The sequence below is a fragment of the Sceloporus occidentalis genome, unplaced genomic scaffold (genome assembly GCF_023333645.1).
Source record: "Sceloporus occidentalis isolate IW3139 unplaced genomic scaffold, rSceOcc1.0.p SCAF_20, whole genome shotgun sequence".
NCBI lineage: Eukaryota > Metazoa > Chordata > Lepidosauria > Squamata > Phrynosomatidae > Sceloporus > Sceloporus occidentalis.
Window position 1 is genome coordinate 7,287,726 of NW_028317000.1, and position 18,581 is coordinate 7,306,306.

The 18,581-nt window shown below is 44.1% G+C and overlaps 1 protein-coding gene across 4 annotated transcripts in view; it reads left to right on the forward strand.

Annotated features, from left to right (window-relative positions):
- GATAD2B (GATA zinc finger domain containing 2B) overlaps positions 1-8,411 on the forward strand; it is a 71,604-nt gene extending 63,193 nt beyond the window's left edge. For all 4 annotated transcript variants that reach the window (XM_089483569.1, XM_089483570.1, XM_089483571.1 and 1 more), the window contains one exon: positions 869-8,411. In XM_089483569.1, the coding sequence (XP_089339695.1) occupies positions 869-1,002 (134 nt within the window). In that variant the 3' untranslated portion in view covers positions 1,003-8,411. The remainder of the gene's footprint in view (positions 1-868) is intronic.
- The last annotated feature ends 10,170 nt before the right edge of the window (positions 8,412-18,581 follow it).

An 18,581-nucleotide genomic window follows, 5' to 3' on the forward strand; every position in this document is an offset into this window, starting at 1 on the left:
CCCCTTTCATCCATCCATCGTTCAGTGTGAACAGTTATTAGTCCCGCAATTTTGTAAGTTCTTTGGCATTATCTTCCTTTAGATCCTTTGTTATATGACCCTAAGTCTTATCATCGTCTTTTTCACAAGTCATATCAAAATCCATAATTTGGGCCCCCAAACCTGCCCTCGACTTCTACATGAGGTCGACTTATAGTTGAGTGTGTACGGTAACTGCTTAGTTTAGAAACAAGGGAACTAAATGGAGATGCAGTCAAGGGGGATAAAAGTACAGTTGGCCCTTCTTATACATGGATTTTTGTACACGGATTCAAGTGTCCACGGTTTGAAAATGTTAAAAAAAAAGTATAAATTTCAAATATCAATCCTTGATTATCAATTTTTTATAAGGGACACCATTTTGCTATTTAATGGGACGTGAGCACCCATGGATTTTGTTATCCACGGGGGATCTTGGAACCAAACCCCAGCATATAACAAGGGTTCACTGTATTTGTAATAACAATTATAATTAATAAAAATATATGTTTTAAAATAGAATTGGCTACCATGAGGCAATAGATAAACAATGAATCAATGAATTTATTACGGCACATGGCCAGCACCAAAATACAGCAAAATTACAAAAAATGTAACATCAGGTGTACTACCGTAGCACAAATATATATACGTTCTACTCCAACGGAGATGTATTTCCTCAATATATCCAAGTAGGAGGGGAGAATGCCCACAGTCCCATCCCCCATAATATAGATAAACAATAACCAGAAGGAGAGAGGTGTATGGTTCTTGCCTCTTTAAAGCCCATCCACCTCCAAGCTGGGATATGATAATTTATTGCTTTTTGTCTTTTTAATGTCCTTTCCAGGTGTCAACATTGCCTACCTGAACGCGGGGATCGGGGGCCACAAAGCATCGAGCCTGGCAGACCGGCAGCGGGAGTACCTTTTAGATATGATCCCGCCACGCTCTATATCGCAATCCATCAGCGGGCAAAAATAACGCCAGCTGTGCCCTCCCCTTTTCCCTCCCTGTGACCTCTGGACCCCCCCCCCCCCCCATGTCCGTCGCATGCAGTGCCTGTTCTGGTGCCTACCATATGTGGAGGAAAAGACAAAAAAAAGAAGAAAAAAGTCAAAAAAAGAAGAAAACAAAACACACAAAAAAAAGAGACAAGAACATTTCAAAAAACTTCAGCAACCTGCTCTCTTCTGAAAGACGTCTTTCTCTCTCGTCTCTCTTCTCATCTCTGGATTTTGTTAGCAGCGAGAGTTCCCCCCTTAACCAACCTCCTCCCCGTTGCCCCGATTCTGCCCGAGGTCAGAATGTGTCTGCTTTGGACCCTGCACTATACACACGTTAACGCTTGTTTTATGCTCCTCTTTATTTTTAATTTTGCGAATTTGTAACGACGGCGCGTAGAATTTTTAATGGTTGTGTTCTTCTTTTTATTCATGTTTTATTTTCCTCCATTGGCTTAAAAGAGATGGTTAAAAACAATCTTTTTTTTGGTTTAAGAATCTTCCTAAAAAAAACTTTTCAAAGGCTCTTAACTCCTCCCAAACAGTCCACTGTTTGGAGGCTTCGGCAGAAATGGTCTAGAGGTGCTTCCCCGCAGGAAGGGGGACAGGGAAGCCACCCCCATGGGTGTGGCTGAGTATGGAAAAGTCACAACGCCGGTGGTTAGCTGCACCCAGAGAGTCAGGCTCGGTGTGGTGCCCGCCCTAACCACTGCTGGGGTCGGTAAAGGGTGCCATCCTGCCCTTTTGTCCCAGATTCCTATAGGAAGGGCTGCCGACTGGAATCGAAGGGCCCATTCTGCTCTAATGCAGTACCACCGCTGATCCAGGCACCATCTGCGGTCTTGGAAATGGATGTATTGATGGCAAAAGATGAACCGCGCAGTGTGGGCTTTCCGGTGCTCGTTTCCTTCATTGTCTTCTTTGCCGTCCGTTTTTCCGCAGCTGTAACCCTGTCCCACCTCCATAGCATTAAACCCTACCTGATCCAAAGGAACCGCAGCCATCGCAACAGCACCCCCGTGAGTCTTTCTGCAACAAATCGGGAGGCTGTCTCTCTGCTCTCCATCTGTCTACTGTTCCAGTCTCTGACCCATGTGTCCACCTTCCAGCAGAGGGACCCATCTGGAGATGCTTGCTCACCGCATCAGTCTGCCCTTCCGAAACATAGACCATCTCTTTTCAACATCAGATGACTGCCATAGAGATGATGCAGGGAGGCTGCCACCCCCAAGAAGTCTGGCTGAGAAACAGGAGGCCCAGTCAGTGCCATCAGATTTGCCGCTGTCTTTGCTTGTAAGAGGAAAAAGTACCTCTGCGCTCAGACCTGGAAGTCTTCTCCTAACACCACATGTTTGCTAGTGGAGAGTGAATGGCTTTGTCACCTCCAAGGACTTTGCAAGGTTTAGTATCACCACCATGCACTTTTGCCTTCAACCAAGCTCCCGTTTTCTCCATCACTGTTAACAGTTCTCCAGGGTGAAATGTGGGTTCAGAGGAACAGGGTGGACCTTCTCCTTTTGAGGTTCCCTTCCCAGGTTAGCTTTTTGTTTTTCCCCTCCGCTAACACTCCCTCTTTCCCCTTCCAACGCAACAGCCGGACACCGCTGTGGCCTCAGATTCCCTTGGAAACTCCCAGGAGAGCCCCTTCCCACCCCACTAATCTCTTCGGGGCCTGTGCTGTTTCTTTGTGCCCACTCCGTTCACACTCACCATCTCTTCCATCCCTCTCCATCACTGAGCACTTACAAATAAACTGGAGGTGGGTGGAAGAGCGCATGTGTTTTTGGAAGGGGGCACTATTTGGTGAGGGCACTGGGTGCTTTGTAAAAGCTGGGAACAGATGAGCAGCACTTATGTGTGTCAATGTGTTCATGGACAAACATAAATATATAATACACATGCACACACATATATGTGTTACCTATCCTTTGCCTGAATCTGTCCTACCCAGGTTTGCATTCTAAAATGTTTGGGGGGGGGGATTCACTCCTGTTGCTTTTGGCTCCCTGGCGAACCTGGGGGTGCCGCTGTGGCTTCCTTTATCAAAGGTTATATTGAGTTTTAAGTCTGCTCCTAATCCTCGAGAGCACCTTCCTCCTCAGTTAAACCCTCTCCCTTTGTACCTTCTCTCTGAACTTTAATCTTCCCCCCTCCATCACCAAAAAACCAAGTGCCATTGTCCTTCCCTCCCCTAGAGTCCCTCCCCGTCCCCTTTAGAAATCAGGCGTTCTCAAGAGTCCCGATGCACCTTCCTTTATGGGTTGAGATTAGCGTTTAGGGGAGGGGGTTGGTGGTGTTGGCAATTTCCCCCTCCCCTTTAAGATGGTGGTGGTGATGATTATGATGATGATGATGATAATGATGATATTAAAAAATGTGCAATATTTTTGCCCCCTTGTCGTAAATGGCTCCGGGCACAGGCTTGAATGGCAAACATTCAACGGTAGCAAATCGGACACGGTTTTTTTCAGCTTTTGGAGGACAGGGGTTGACCATGCAGAATGTCCGCCTCCGTTGCTTTCTGTCAGGTGGGTGGATTTTTTTAAGAAGTGTGGGTGAAACCCGTGCACCACCCTCCCACCCCCGTAGGGATCTTGTGGCACATTGGTCAGTCGGTGTCGGGCTTGTTCTCTGTCCCTCCCACCTTGCTTCCCTTTCCCCATGTAGGTGTTGTTTAGATGGCCGCATCCTGAACCGGTCTCTGGTCCTCCATCCTTCACCTTAGGTATTATGGGACCCCCCTTTAGAAGCAACCATGTTAGCAAAGAGGAGTTGGCCAAGTCTTAGAAGTCACCCCAAGCTACCACCTTTGGGAGTTACTCATCCCTTTGGCTTTCTGGAGGCAACAGGGACATACCACGAAATCGACAGGTTTTCCCATCAAGTATCCCCAGCTGGAAGATCCCTTCTGTTGGGATCTTCTGGGGAGCAGTTGTAATTTCTTTTACTACCCTTTTATCCTTTGTGCGGAGAGTGTCAGGAGGAGAGGAGGGAGAGAGTAGCCCCGGAGTAAAAGTATTCTTTAATCCATGGGAAGGGTGTCTTTTTCTCCCTACTTCATCAGGAACAGCAGGACTTTGACTGCGGTGTCCCCCAGAACCTCCTTATTTTACTCACTCGTCCCAGTTGAGTTCCCTGTCCCTGGTTTTCTCAACAAGGAAGGCATCTTTTTCCACTCCCGCTCTTTTCTTCTCTCTCTCTCTCGTTCTCTCTTTTGCATTTTTTGGGATGTGATATAGAAAAATCATCCTTTTAAATAATTTCGTCTTTGTTTTTTATTTTTAAGGTACAGAATTAAGGGTTTCCTTTCCTGGCTTCTTTAACAGCCTTTCTTTTACAGCTTAGATATAGATGCTTTGTGGTTGATGCCGTTTTATTTTCTTCTTTTCAACAAAAAAACCCAACCAACCCTTGTATTTTCTTCAGGAAAATTAGAAAGCGTAACTCGCCTCGCGCCCCTCGGCCTCCGTTTCCCCCGAACCCCTTTTTTATTTTTCTCCCCCCGTTCTTCCGACCCCTTTCCTCGCCTCCCCAACCCCCCCCCCCCGTGAAGATACCTTCTTCGCTTAACAAAATATTTGCTGCCGAAAACATTATAACAAGGACTCTTTTTGTTGTATATAAGCTATTTCTTGACACATTTAAAGAAAAAAAACCGAGAAAAAAAAACTGAAACAAAACTTTAAAAATAATAATAATAAACCAAGAGGGGAGGAGGGACACCCCCTTTCCTCCCCCCATGACAAAAAAAATGGAAATTGTACATTGTGTAGAGAAAAACAAAACAAAACGACAAAAAAGAAACAAGACAGCTTAGCCATGAATATTGTGAAAAAGTTGTTAACGTCCTTTTGTAGTGTGAACTTTTTTGGTGTATGACATTAAAATGTGCAAAAGGTGGGCTTCCTGGGAATTTGGGGGGGCAGAGAGGTTCAAGGAGGGGGTCATGCAGCTCACAACACACTCCACCCCAGCCATGCGCCCTCCCCAAAGAACCAAAAACGGATTCAGCCATCGTCTTTCCTCCCCCCGCAAAAGGTGCCTTGTCTTCCTCTTGAATACAAAATCAGAAGTCCACCAGCAAAGAGATACACACACACGCACACACACACACACACAACCTTGGCGAAACATGGAGATTATGCTTTCTCTTCCGGCTTCTTCCAGTACCAGTTAGGGTTCAAAAGAGCTTTCTCTGCCCTCCCGCTTTCCAGTTTTCCAAATGGGGCAAAGGGACAGCGGAGCGAGAACAGTATTCGTGTCCACCCTTCCTATTAAACTGTAAATAATATTTGCACTGTAGCTTTTTTGTGGGGTTTTTTGGGCAATGTGTGCCCATGTTCTAGAAGAGTTTATTCCTGACTTTTCGCCGGCATCTATGGCTGGCATCTACAGAGAATGCAGGCATGGGAGAGAGTTGGGTATATATACTGTTGCTTGAGAAGAACTGATTTACATATTAATCTGTGTATTGTTCTGTTGTTGAATGGCATACCCCCCCTTTCCCATGCCAGCATTCTCTGAAGATGCCAGCCACAGACGCTAGCGAAATGTCAGGAATAAACTCTTCTAGAACATGGCGGCAGAGCCTGAAAAACCCACAAAAAAACTATGGATACTGGCCATGAAAGCCTTTGACTCAGCACTGTCTTTAGCTTCGGGAGAATATATGCTTCGTTTGGCATTTCGTGCAAAGGGCCAGGGAAAGGGTTGAACATGTTAAGCAGATAACTTGGTCTCTCTTTCACCCAACCCCACGGGAAAGGGGCCAGGATTTTTAGGAAAAGACAACTCTACCACCCTCGATACCATCCCATCCACTGTTTTGTTCAAGCCCCTTTTTCCACTTGAGAAGGTTGCATCCATCTTTTGGCTGTATCCATCCGAACCTTTTGGTTGCATTCATCTTCTCCTCTCACCCCTTCCGTATCTGTTAGTCTATTTCCAGCTCCCTTTCCGCTGGCTGAAATTACACTAAGGCACCTTGAAACGGCCAAAGAAACCAAAGTTAGATCTATTTTCCATTGCATCTCAGCCCATTTGAATAATATTTGTTCCCCATAATTTCCATTCTTCGTCAGTATTATTTAGTGAACCAGGCATCTTTCTCTCCTTTGGGCACATCTGCTCTTCACCTACTGCAGATACATAGTCTGTTTTCAAACTTTGTTATAGCCTCCATCCGGGACTGCAGTTGGCACTACTTGAAATCGAAGTTGAGTAAAGGTGTGTATTTTAGGGCAGCACACTAATGCCAAACAAGTTCAAGTCCCATCAGCACATTGCAGAAATTTGAAAGGAGCAGGGCATCCACTTCCATTGCCGAGAACCTTGCTGAAAACCGATTCTCCAAACCCAACTACGTTTGCCATTCACTGGCCATTGGAGAAAGCTCTTTGTACCCCTTGAGAAGTGTAGTCCACTTGCCGATATGCACCCATCGGACAAAGTTAACCTTCTGGTCCTCGAGATATTTTGACAACTGTAAAGGACCCAGTTTGTTTGAGGCTGGCCCACCTCAGTATGGGTGCGTTCTTTGTGGGATCCTAACCTGTTCCATCGGCCCTTTCACACTATACAACTGTAGCACTTTTAAATGTCTTCAGCATCCTAAGGAGTCCTGGTGTTGGTGGTTTGGTGACCCATAAGAGCTCTGTGGCTGAGATTTCAGAAAACCCTTGGCTAAACTGCAAATCCCAAGGTATTATAGGGCAGAACCATGGCTGTTGAAAAAGAATCATAGTGCTACAATTGAGCAAATTGTGAAAACTCTTAGCAGACATCCCGATCTGGTCACCTCTCCCTTCTCCATGTTCTCTGAATTTTATTTGAAACCTGCCCTATTCCGGAAGTCAACAAGAGCAAACCCTGTTGTTTGAAATGAGCAGATGCATGGACTGTATTGATTTGAGGTCGATTGGGTTTTTTTAAATGGTCTCCTCAAACATCTTTAGGAATGAATATATTGATTATTGACCCCAGAGTGTGCTGCAGGAACTTAACTGACCCAAAGTCATTAAGTACTTGAGAGTCACCCCAGTGCATACTTTCTTCCACCCCGTTCTCCAGCACCTATACTTTCTGACCAAATACCTGGCATGGCACCTGATCCACGTGCCACTCTGGCGCATAGAAATTTCCAGCTTCGTTCCCTCCAGAGCCCCAGTTCTTGCATATAGGCTTGGCATCCAGTGTTAAACCCAACCTGCTCTTATATGGTTTGCATTACTCCGTCACCTCTTACTCTCACAGGACTTTGATACTTTATGAGTGGCTTCTTTGGTCAAGGGATGAGCAGACTTAACCATGGGTTGCCTTCATCACCATTGGGGTGTTTGCCTGCGGAGGGCAAGTAAAGCAACACCCCTGCTTGAGTTCAGCCAGAGGGAATGGGATGACTGCTACCTTGTCCCACCTCTTTGGCTCTTCTTAAACTATGTTTTCAGTGCTTGGCTTCTTGCTTCCGCCTCCCTTATTGTTTTCAGCTTTCCAATTCTGGCTTCCTTCCCTTGTTCCTCAATAGGCTTTTACTCCCAAGAGGGTATTGCTCATGAAGAAGCTTCCTTAGGCTCAAATGAATGGGCCGCTGGCATGCCTCTTTCCATCTTCTATCACCTCTCCCCATCACAGACCCTGTTTCCATATGTGCAAGGTTTCAGCATGGGGGGTTTTAAGGAGTCGTCGTAAGGATGAGAGCAAGTCTAGCCTTTGTTTTTGGCCCCATTGTTTCATAGAATAGAATCATAGAGTTGGAAGAGGCCATCCAGTCCAACCCCCTGCCATGCAGGAAATCTAAATCAAAGCGTCCCTGACAGATGGCCGTCCAGCCTCTGTTTCATAGAAGGAACACTTGGCATTGGGCACATTCCTTCTCCCTCTAAGACCAACACTTTATACAACTTTCCTCTTCAGTCTTTAATTCCTCTACCCCTTTACGGTGTCACAGTTGTCTTTTGCAAGGTGTGTGTGTGTGTGCATATTAGGCTGAATTGTAAAACCTCAGTCCCTACTAGACGTCAACTACAGGTTAAGAGAAGGGAACAGAACAGGTTTTGAGAGGGGTGGCATTGGGGGTGGCAATGCAAGCCAGTGATTCCAGAAGGAAGGCGAGCCCCCAAATGGGGAAGCCGGGCCTTTTGCACCATTTTAAGAGGGCTTTTTATTTTTATTTTTTGCATTGTGTTTTTTGGAATCTGGTTTAAAAAAAAGGAGGAAGAGGAGGAGGAGAAAAAAAGCTGTTTAAATATTGCCAATTGATTATGCAGTGACCTGATTAAAAAAAATAAAATAATAATAATAATAAGCTAATTTTTGGAGAAAGGATTAAAAAAAACTTTGTAATATTTATCACTTGCAAGCTATGTTTAATAAAGAAAGGAATGGTTTATACATTTGGATGTGGTGGACGTGTTGGATTCTCTGTCTCGCCGTTGGTATCAGTGGAGACGGGGGCATCATTTTGGATTTCAAAAGGGATTTCGTATATGGATATCTGGGTATAAGACAGATTTGTCCAGGATGAATTTCAGAAGTCACCCATCGTATTTGAGCAACGGTACCAGCCCCTGAAGACCCCATCGCTTCCTCCTTTCTGGTGGCAAGAAGCCTGCAACTTTGGACACCTTCATCCATTGCAGGTAAGACTGAAGATATATATTTTTTCCCCATTTTGGGTTTGTTGAGAATTTAACCAAAAGCAAACAGGTCCATCCTCATATTCGAGATGGACAAGACAGAATTTTCACTTGGGGTTTAGTGAAAATTTAGCCATCTTTGTATTGGAGGTGGAGTTAGATTTTACAAACCCAAGGTTAGAGAAATATGACACAGCTCAGGATGAATATTTGAAAACCATGTCCAGGTCTGGACACCACAATTCAAAAAAGGATGTTGAGAAACTGGAGCCATGTGTCCAAAGGAGGGCGACTAAAATGGTGAAGGGTCTCGAAACCATGAAGCCCTATGAGGAATGACTGAGGGAGCTGGGGATGTTAAAGACAGGACCACAGCTTTGGCACAGCTTCTGGCCTCTTAGGACACATGCCTCATTTAAACAGTATACCTTCAAAATGACCCGAAGCAGCTTTACTTTGGTCTGTCTGTATGGGCCCTTGGCTGTGGGACATTAGAGGATTTGAAGTGGCCCATCCAACAAATGACCTTTGCTGCATCCTTTAGATCTTTTGTTACATGCACCTAAGTTTTACCCTCGACTTATCCATGGGTTACATCAAAATCCATAATTTTGACCCCAGAACCTACCCTCGACTTATACCTGAGGTCGACTTATAGTTGAGTATATACAGTGGACCCTTGTTATCCGCTGTGGTTTGGTTCCAAGATCCCCCGTGGATAACAAAATCCGTGGATGCTCAAGTCCCATTAAATATAATGACTTAGCAAAATGGTGTCCCTTATAAAAAATGGAAAATGAAGGTTTGATATTTGAAACTTAAACTTTTTTGGAACATTTTCAAACCGTGGATGCTTGAATCCATGTATAAAATATCCTGTATAAGAAGGGCCGACTGTACTTATAGTTGAGTATAGACGGGTGAATTAACAGATGTGAACAGACAGTTCCACTTATGTCAAATGATCCATTGCTCCCTTCTCCCCACCCTAAAGAAACAGATTACAACTGAGAGAAGTTTTCCACTTTGTTTTTAATTTTTGACACAGACAAGAAAGATTTCCGGACATCGACACTGCAAAACTCAAGGTTTTGAAATCCCTTGGTGACCGCTTTGGGTTATGAAAAGCCACCAAAAATAAGTAGGAGATTAGGAGAAAAAGGGAACTTATTCCAGCGCATGGTAGTGAGATAAAGCTCTTTTGCATTGTGAAGTCAAAGGCTTTCATGGCCGGCATCCATAGGTTTTTGGGGCTCTGTGGCCATGTTCTAGAAGAGTTTATTCCTGACCTTTCGCCAGCATCTGTGGGTGGCATCTTCAGAGCATGCTGGCATGGAAGTAGCATTCTCAGAAGATGCCAGCCACAGATGCTGGCGAAAGGTCAGGAGTAAACTCTTCTAGAACATGGCTCTTATGCATTATTACAATGGGTGACTTGTTTTTTGGTATTACTTGATTTGGGGCAAATATTGCTAATTGTGAATTGTCTCTCGTTTTTTACCAAGTCGGAAGGGTTTGCTTTCGAATCTAGATGGAAAGCGTACTTTGAAGGCAGGTCTTCCGCAACAACGAGGGTTTGGAAGTCAATGAGAATGGAACATGTTGGCTTCATTGTTTTAAAAGACAAGACTTGACGTCTTGATATTGTTTGGGTTGGCTCTTTTAACTCACCCACCGATGTACTTCTCGGTTGCCAAAGTGGCCATCAGGATTTCAAAACCCTGGGAGATGTTCAGTTTACAGACATTATTACAGTGAAGGGTAATGGAAAACATTGGGGGTCCTTCTCCGTCAAACAACATTCCCCTCCTGCATCTCTTCCCACCCCAAAAAACCATCCCCAATTCCCCCAATTTCCGGCTTTTCCATTGACCTTTGGGCCGTACTCTCTTTCTCGCATAGGATGTTAGCTTTTCCACGGCAAGAACTCCTCCTCCTCCAATAATTAATCTTTTGGGAGGACTCTGGCCATGGTTTCTTAAAGCTCATTTCTTTGTTTCACAAAACAAAAACCCCACACACTTTAAAACACCTTTTTCTCTTTTTTTTAGTTTCAAAAGCATTTTCTCATCTCATTGGTACTAGCCTTTTTGTGTTTTTAGGTCTATTCGCAGCGGTTCATCAGGAGCAAGAGGCCAGGTTTCCAGAATCGGGATGAAACCAATTCCAAGCATTATATTGGTATGTATTTCGGTCAAAACAAGAGGGGTAAGGAGCCCAGAGCTGTCTCATCCTATATTTCAAGACAGAGGACAAATAGCTTGCAAAACCAACCATCTTACGTGCTGTTTTGGGTCAAAATATCCATCTCTGTTAGCACACAGGTTGCTTTTCAGATCATTTATAATCTATATGGGAGATATTACATTGAGTATAGGCTTTATGGCCAAAAAAGTGGACATCATCATACAATATTCCTATCTGTTTAGATGACAGAGCAGAAGGAATCCTTATCGGATTTGCAGATGACACAAAACTGGGATGTGTGGCTATCACTTTGGAAGATAGCATCAGAATTCAAAAGGACCTAAGTAAACTAGAAAATTGGGTAGAAAGTAATGAAATGAAATTCAACAGAGATAAATACAAAATGCTACATCATTCCCAGTACGATAAGCTCCGAATCCTGATTTGGTGTATATGCCCCTAGTTCCCACTGGAAATGGGTTCTAATCCTCATTGGATCGATCCCAGGGGAAATAAAGCGGAGCAAACGCAAAAAAGCCCAAGGTTTTTTGGTAGCGATTAGTTTGAGGTTCTTTTGAGAAGAATCGGTTCTGACACGATTCCTAACAGTGGGAACATCAGATCAGAATCAATTCTTTAAGTGGAGAGGGACAAGTGGAAGAGGGGCGACGTTTTGACAGATCCACCATTTCCACCATTGATGGAATATCTGTTTGATAGAATAGGTGATTGATGGGATATGCGATTGAATATGTGAATATGCAGTTCATAGAATATGTGAATATTGGATTGATAGAATATGCGTATACGTGATTGATAGAATATGTGAATATTGGATTGATAGAATATGCGTATACGTGATTGATAGAATATGTGAATATTTGAATGGTAGAATATGCAGTTGGTAGAATATGTCCATATGTGATTGATAGAATATGTGGATAGGACAGGACAGGAAAGGATAAGATAGCATAGCATAGGATAGGATAAGACAAGATAGGAGAGGAGAAGAAGGACAAGATAGGAGAGGACAGGATAGGATAGGATCAAATATGCCATTGATAGAATATGTGAATATATGATTGAGAGAACATGTGAATATGCGGTTGATAGAATATATGATTGAGAGAATATGTGAATATGCGGTTGATTGAATATGTGATAGCATATGTGACTATGTAGTTGATAGACTATGTGATAGAATATGTGAATATGTTGTTGATAGAATATGTGAATATGCGGTTGATTGAATATGTGAATATGTGATTGATGGAATATATGATTGATAGAATATGTCCATCGGTGCTGTGACAGTGCAGCTCTCCAGATCTCCCTGTCCGTTTGACCCTCTGGACCTGTCTGTCGCGGTGCCGTGGCAGTGTGGCCCTTCAGACTTCACTCCAAGCAGTCAGTCAGTGTGTCCCAAAATAATACCGCACATAGCCAGAAAAACAATGCGCTGGACCAAAGCCTCGTGAGATTTCCCAACCACCACTGCTAGCGAAAGACGCGGCTGAGGGAGTGCGCTTGTGAAGGAAAGTGAAGAGTGGGAGACACCACCCCAAAAGTGATCTTCAAGACTGCGCAGTGAATTAAAAAGGCACCAAAAGGATGTTTCATAGAGCTCTCACCCTCATCCTGGCCCTTAGATGAATTCCAGTCCGTCGTCGCAAATAAAATACGTTTGGTTCTATATGTGGTCTCCTTTCTGTTCTTCTCTGCTTTCTTAGTCACTTGCATCAATTCGCGTCTCGGCTTGTTTTTCCTTGGAAAGCCACTGCCTTGGCTTTTGTAGCCTTTAAAGCTGTGTAAAAGCACTGTCTTGTTGGCTCTATAGTCCATTCACTTTTGCATTATCCTCATTCCAAAATAAAAAATACTGGGAACAAATTCAAACCACTCTTAATGAAATGTTAGAAATCAAATTAGAATTTCGACCGGAGGTAATACAGTGGGTCCTCGCCTTATGTGGGGATCCGTTCCGGATCCCTCCGCGTAAGGCGAATTCTGCCTATGCTCAAGTCCCATTGTAAACAATGGGGCTCGTGCACGGCGGCACATTGGCGCGCGGGGCACAACGGGCGCGCGTGCCCATTCAATTGAATGGGACGCGCCACCCCTTCCGCCCCGCATCTGCTCAAGCCGCGTAAAGCACGCCCACGTATGACGCGGGCACGCTGTACTATTAAATATGTTGGACAAGAACCATGAAAAAACAATACGGCAGAATTACATTCTATATGAATAGTATACGCCCAGTATTGGAAATTAGAAAAGGACATACAATTAGATGAATAGCAGTTAAACTGTACGATACGGAGATGGATTTGTTGTTTAAAAAGCTAAAAGGAATCCAACCAAGAATTCATAAAGGATTTGGGAAAAGGCCTCACATTCTTAAAGAAGAAATGGAGTAAATCTAGCAACGTTGGAAGTTATGTAGAGTAATTAAAACAGAGATAGATGGGAAAGATTTAAAGCACAGGATAAGAGACGAGATTCCCTTTTCTGTTACACTAGAAGTTTCGATAATGAAATTAAGAACATTATAAATGCATCTAATAGAGTCATTGCGATTCAGATTGTGACCCCATTCATTTTGAAGGGTTGTCTTGGGCAAGGAATAGTCTGCAACGGTTTTGCCATTTTCCTCCTCTGAAATAGAGCCTATTTCGGAGCACCTGGTATTCATTGGCAGTCTCCCATCCAAGTACCAACCAGGGCTTACCCTGCTTAGCGTTAAGACCAGCATGGATCTGGTGCCTTTTAGGGTTATAGAGGCAGAGATCTATATCATTACAGAGCCTAAAAAATAAAAGGCTGAATACATAGGAGAAGCTTTCTAAATACAAGATTTCTTTTGTCCTTAAAAACTCACTGCGGCGCTTCTGGCGTATTTTCCGTCGTTCTTCCAGAAATAACGCATTCTGTTCATTTAAAACTGAGATAAACGTTGTCATCTTTGTGAGAGGTTTCGTATACAAGCAGATGTACATTTTCCAAGGTACTGCCGAACTCCTCAAAGCTTCACAAACTCTTTCATGGAAGCAAAAAATTTCAAGTGAAAAGTGCCGGGAAGTTTATTTTTACTCTAGTGTAGTTTTAGGCTGAAGGTGGTCCACAATTCGCACGTCACACGACAATTTTGTAATGGAAGAACGGAGACGGCGGCCAAACGGAGCGCCATGAGGCCATGAATGGCCAAGAAGATTGATCCTAGATGTAGTTACTCAGTGGTCAGAGCTCCACTGAAAGAACAGAGTTAACTTTTGGGTAAGCACACGTTAAATCGGGCTCCGAACAACAGAGGAATCTGAGACTAAATCGGTCTCCAAACAACAGAGGAATCTGAGATTTATGTTGAGAGGTATGTATTTAAGATAGTGGAAATAAGATGGAGATTGGTTGATCAACATGGCTGCAAAAGTTGAAGACTATGGCCTGTTACAGACTGCCAAAATAAAGCTGCTTTGGGTCTCTTTGGAGGTATGCTATGTAAATGATACATGGGTCCTAAGAGTCCGGAGGTCACACCAAAGCCACACTCCATTCCTAAGCACTGGAGGGCAGCTTTGGTGCAGCTTCTGGATTCTTAGGATGCATGCATCATTTAAACAGCATACCTCCAAAGAGACCCAAAGCAGCTTTATTTTGGCAGTCTGTAACAGGCCTATGGTTAAGAGCAGAAGCTAGTAAGGAAAGTTTTGGAATAGCCTTTGGTAGACGTGTTTGTTTGGGATTTGAGTATTCTTGCTTTGGCTATGAAGTAAGAGTAGAAGACCCTGAAAGCGAGATCCCCTTCTCATATTGTTTCTGGAAACCTCTAAAAGATTTATGTCTGCAGGCGGATCTGTTGATGTGTGCCTCCAAATCATTACATTACAGTGGTTCTCAACCTTGGGCTCTCCTAATGTTTTGGACTTCCAACTCCCAGAAGTCCCAGCCAGCTTGCCCAAATGATCAAGGACTCTAAGAGCTGAAGTCTAAAATGCCCGGAGGAACCAAGGTGGAGAACCACTGCCCTAAGAGGAACCTATCATGGGGTTTTCTGGGTCTGAGAGTTTGGGACTCGGCCATGGCTGAGCGGGGAATCAAACCCTGGTCTCCAAAGCCATAGTCCAACACTCAAACCACTACGCCGCATGCGATAAAGAAAGTGGCACCATGAGCTTTCATAGACTATGGTCTACTTCCCCAGATGCTCAGAAGTAGACTTTAATCTAGGAAAACTCCTGCTGCCACCTTCTTTATTCCAGTTAGTCTCAAGACCTCTCTGCATACTGATTCTACAGACTAACATAGCTATATCTTTGAATTACACCATGTGGGTGGTTTAGACAGTCCCCCCCAAAAGTGAGAATCTTTGGCAAGGCGTTCCAAGGCTGGTTGAGGACTTGCGTCTGAAAGACTCATTCTTCAACAACGATTCTAGCCCCAAACAATGGTACCCAGGTTTAGCAGCAATAGCATTTACATATTTCTTTACCGCTTCATAGTGAACTCAGCACTCTCTAAGCCAGCAGTTCTCAACCAGTGCGTCGCAAACCCTGTTGTCTCAGACCATCGAAAAACACATATTTCCAATGGTGTTAGGAACCGAGACGCTGCGATTTTATGGTTGGGGTTCACCACAACATGAGGAACTGTATTAAAGAGTTGCGGCATTAGGAAGGTTGAGAGCTGCTGCTGTTTACAAGGCAGTTGCCCCCAACAAGCTGGGTCTTCATTTTACCGACCTACAAAAGGATGGAAGGCTGAGTCAACCTTGGAGACCTCTGGGATCAAATTCACAATGTTGTGCCTGCAGTACTGGCATTTAACCTGGGTCTGATGGGGACTTCCTAAAATGAGATCTTCGCTCATAGAAAAAGAGTTTCTGTTTCCTAACTAGGCCACAACAAAAGATGGCCAACAGCCGACACAACACAGAGACACAAACAGTGTCATTTGCGTGGTTCAGTAAAGCTATACAAGGAATACAAAAGTGAGGGAAAGCTCTTCCAAGCCCAACAGGACCAGAAGCTTTCCATCCATGAACATTAGCTACCACTGTGGGTTTCCAACATACCTTTGGTTATTCTCCGGTTGAGATGGATATTTAAACCCAAAACATGGAGAAACAGTTGGGCTCTTATGGACAACGCAGCGTTGGACGCTTACCACCTTTTGCAATTCGGCCGCTGGCTTAGCTCCATCGAACCGCTGTGCGCGCCTCCGCTCTTTGGGAGACGCTCTCTACCGAAGGAAGGCAGAGGAAGGATCAACTACAAAAAACATTATTTCGCCTATTGCACTAAAATAATCCAAAAGAAAAGGTTGGGGAGGGGGGCGTCTTTTTTTTTTTGGCAGGGAAAAGTAGAAGAAAAGGATATTTTGGTTATATTTCCTAGAGAAGAAACTAGGGGCGAGGAGAAAGATAGATAGCACAGCTTCAGGAAAGGTCTAGCTAATGGTATCTTTTTAATTATTATCATCTTTTCGTACAACTTTGGGTCAACAATGTTGAGGTTTCTGGTTTTCCTGCAAGCGCGCAAAGCACATCGCACCGCCACGAGTCCAAGTTTGGGGGTCCCTCGTGCGAGGTGCGAGCGACACCGTCTCAGTGCCGGACTGTGCTTTGCGTTGCCTTTTCTCCCGTGTAAAAGCTGACAGTCGGAAGCCAAAAGAGAAGAGGTGGAAAGTAGGACATCCTCAGCTGGCAGGGAAAGGTGCAATCATATTCACAGGGACAAAGCTTAAATACTTTTGCCCCCAAAGTCTTAGATCTCCATTTTTCTTGTAATGATGGTTCTTGGGATCATCATATTTTAATGGGGAAAAAGTTGCTTCTTTGGGCAGGGCTGGTGGACATTCAATTCCACCTTGGCATCAACCCTGCAGACGATGACGCAGATGGATACGAAGATTCAGAATTGAAGCCAAGGTGGAATTGGGAAGGCCAAGAGTGCGAAAACCCTGGTGGTTTATGGGTAAGGTCAGAAAAAGTTGGCATGCCACAGATTTTATTGGCTTTGTAGAGCCTGATGCCAAGCAGTTAGGCCATAAAGGGCGATGCTTGTTGACTACCTAAGGCCTAAATTCAACATTAGTCTCAACTAACTAAGGCAGCATCCAATGAATGTAAGATGAAAACAGAAGAATTTTAGGACGTGTAAAAGATTTTCATTTTATCCATTGTGAGACTCTGCCTGAGTTCTTACATCGCTACAGCATGAAGAAAGTATATGTTGGCAGCATCACATTATGCACCCCATAAATAGAATATCAAAGCAGCACAACAAAGTGGCTGATGTGCATGACGAACAGATCACAAATGCAATGTGCAATGCACAATGCGCTGAGGCAGTGCACAATGTTCATGCTCTTTTGGGTACTTAAATGCACTGCCACATGCACAGAGGTTCTGAATACACACAAGTTCACTTCTGCCACCATTGTGCATGTTCAAAAAATGTACACACCATGTGCAGCAGAACATATATCTGTGTATGACAGCACTAGGATTCTAGTCTGTCTCTCTTCTTTACATCCAACCAGAGTAAACCCACTGAATCAATGGAATTTACTTAAATGATGACTTGCCCAATTTATGTTGATTCAATGGGTCTGGTTGGGACTAGGAATCGGATTTAGAGTCATTCATTGTATGTTGTCACTTTAAATTTTTAGTAATAACCCTTTTCTTCCTTGCAGCTGGAGAGAGAAGGAGATAAATAATGCTTTTTGACACCGCTTTAACTCCCATGGCTCTATCCTATCAAATCCTGGGATTGGTACTTGGTTGTGGCACCAGAGATCTCTGACGGAGATGGCTAAACGTCTCTACAAATCCCAAGATTCCATAGCATTGAGCCTGGCAGTTAACAGTGTCAAACTGCATTGTTTCTGCAGTGCAGATTAGACCTTTGGTTCAGTGGCTGTGAGTCCTCTGCAATGGAGGCCCTACCAGATTGATATGGCAGGCCATATCCTCTCACTAGCGAGGGAAAGTTACTCTGTGCATGCTCAGATTCCCATTTTTATGACTACTTTACTCAGTACAGGACCTAATATTCGAAAACAGGGCTTCGCGGCCAAATTTCCAACCCTATCCCTTTCGAAGAACCTTGTCTAGAAGGAGACTGAAGGAGACCCTACCATGCCAGCTTGGGTATCCAGGAAAGGACAAAAAGAAGGTTAGGTAGGAAGGACAGAAAAATGAAGGAAGGGAGGAAGAGGAGGAGGTGGGTTGCTGGTGTAGCAATAGCTAATCCCCTGTGGCAAACACAGGGCCATTGCCCTAAAATGGAGGCTCTTTAGTTTTAAGGGAGGTCTTGGAGGTAATTACGGTTTAGAATTGGTCATTGTTTGGAGTTAGGATATCTAGATTCCATCGGACGACTTGGGGCTGAGGGAGTCCCCAGACGTCAGAATCCAAGTGAGCCATTTTTGGTCTCTCAACAAACATGGTGCCCCTTACAACTGAAGAGCCCAAAGGACACAAGGCTGAAGGTCCCACCAGCCATGGATGTTCTCCAATGGTCCTTTCAGCCCTGGTCATCCCTTCCCTCTCGCTCCTGAAAAAGTTCAATGCTAAGGCTCCATCCACACAACGGTTAAAGCTCTACATCTTTGGAAACAGTTCAGCGACTCTTGTGTATCGTCTTAAAAAATATTTGGATAGAGACGTTTCATATATATAATATATAATATATGCGTGTGTATATAAAAAAAAGACACTCTTGTCGGAAGCAGCGAG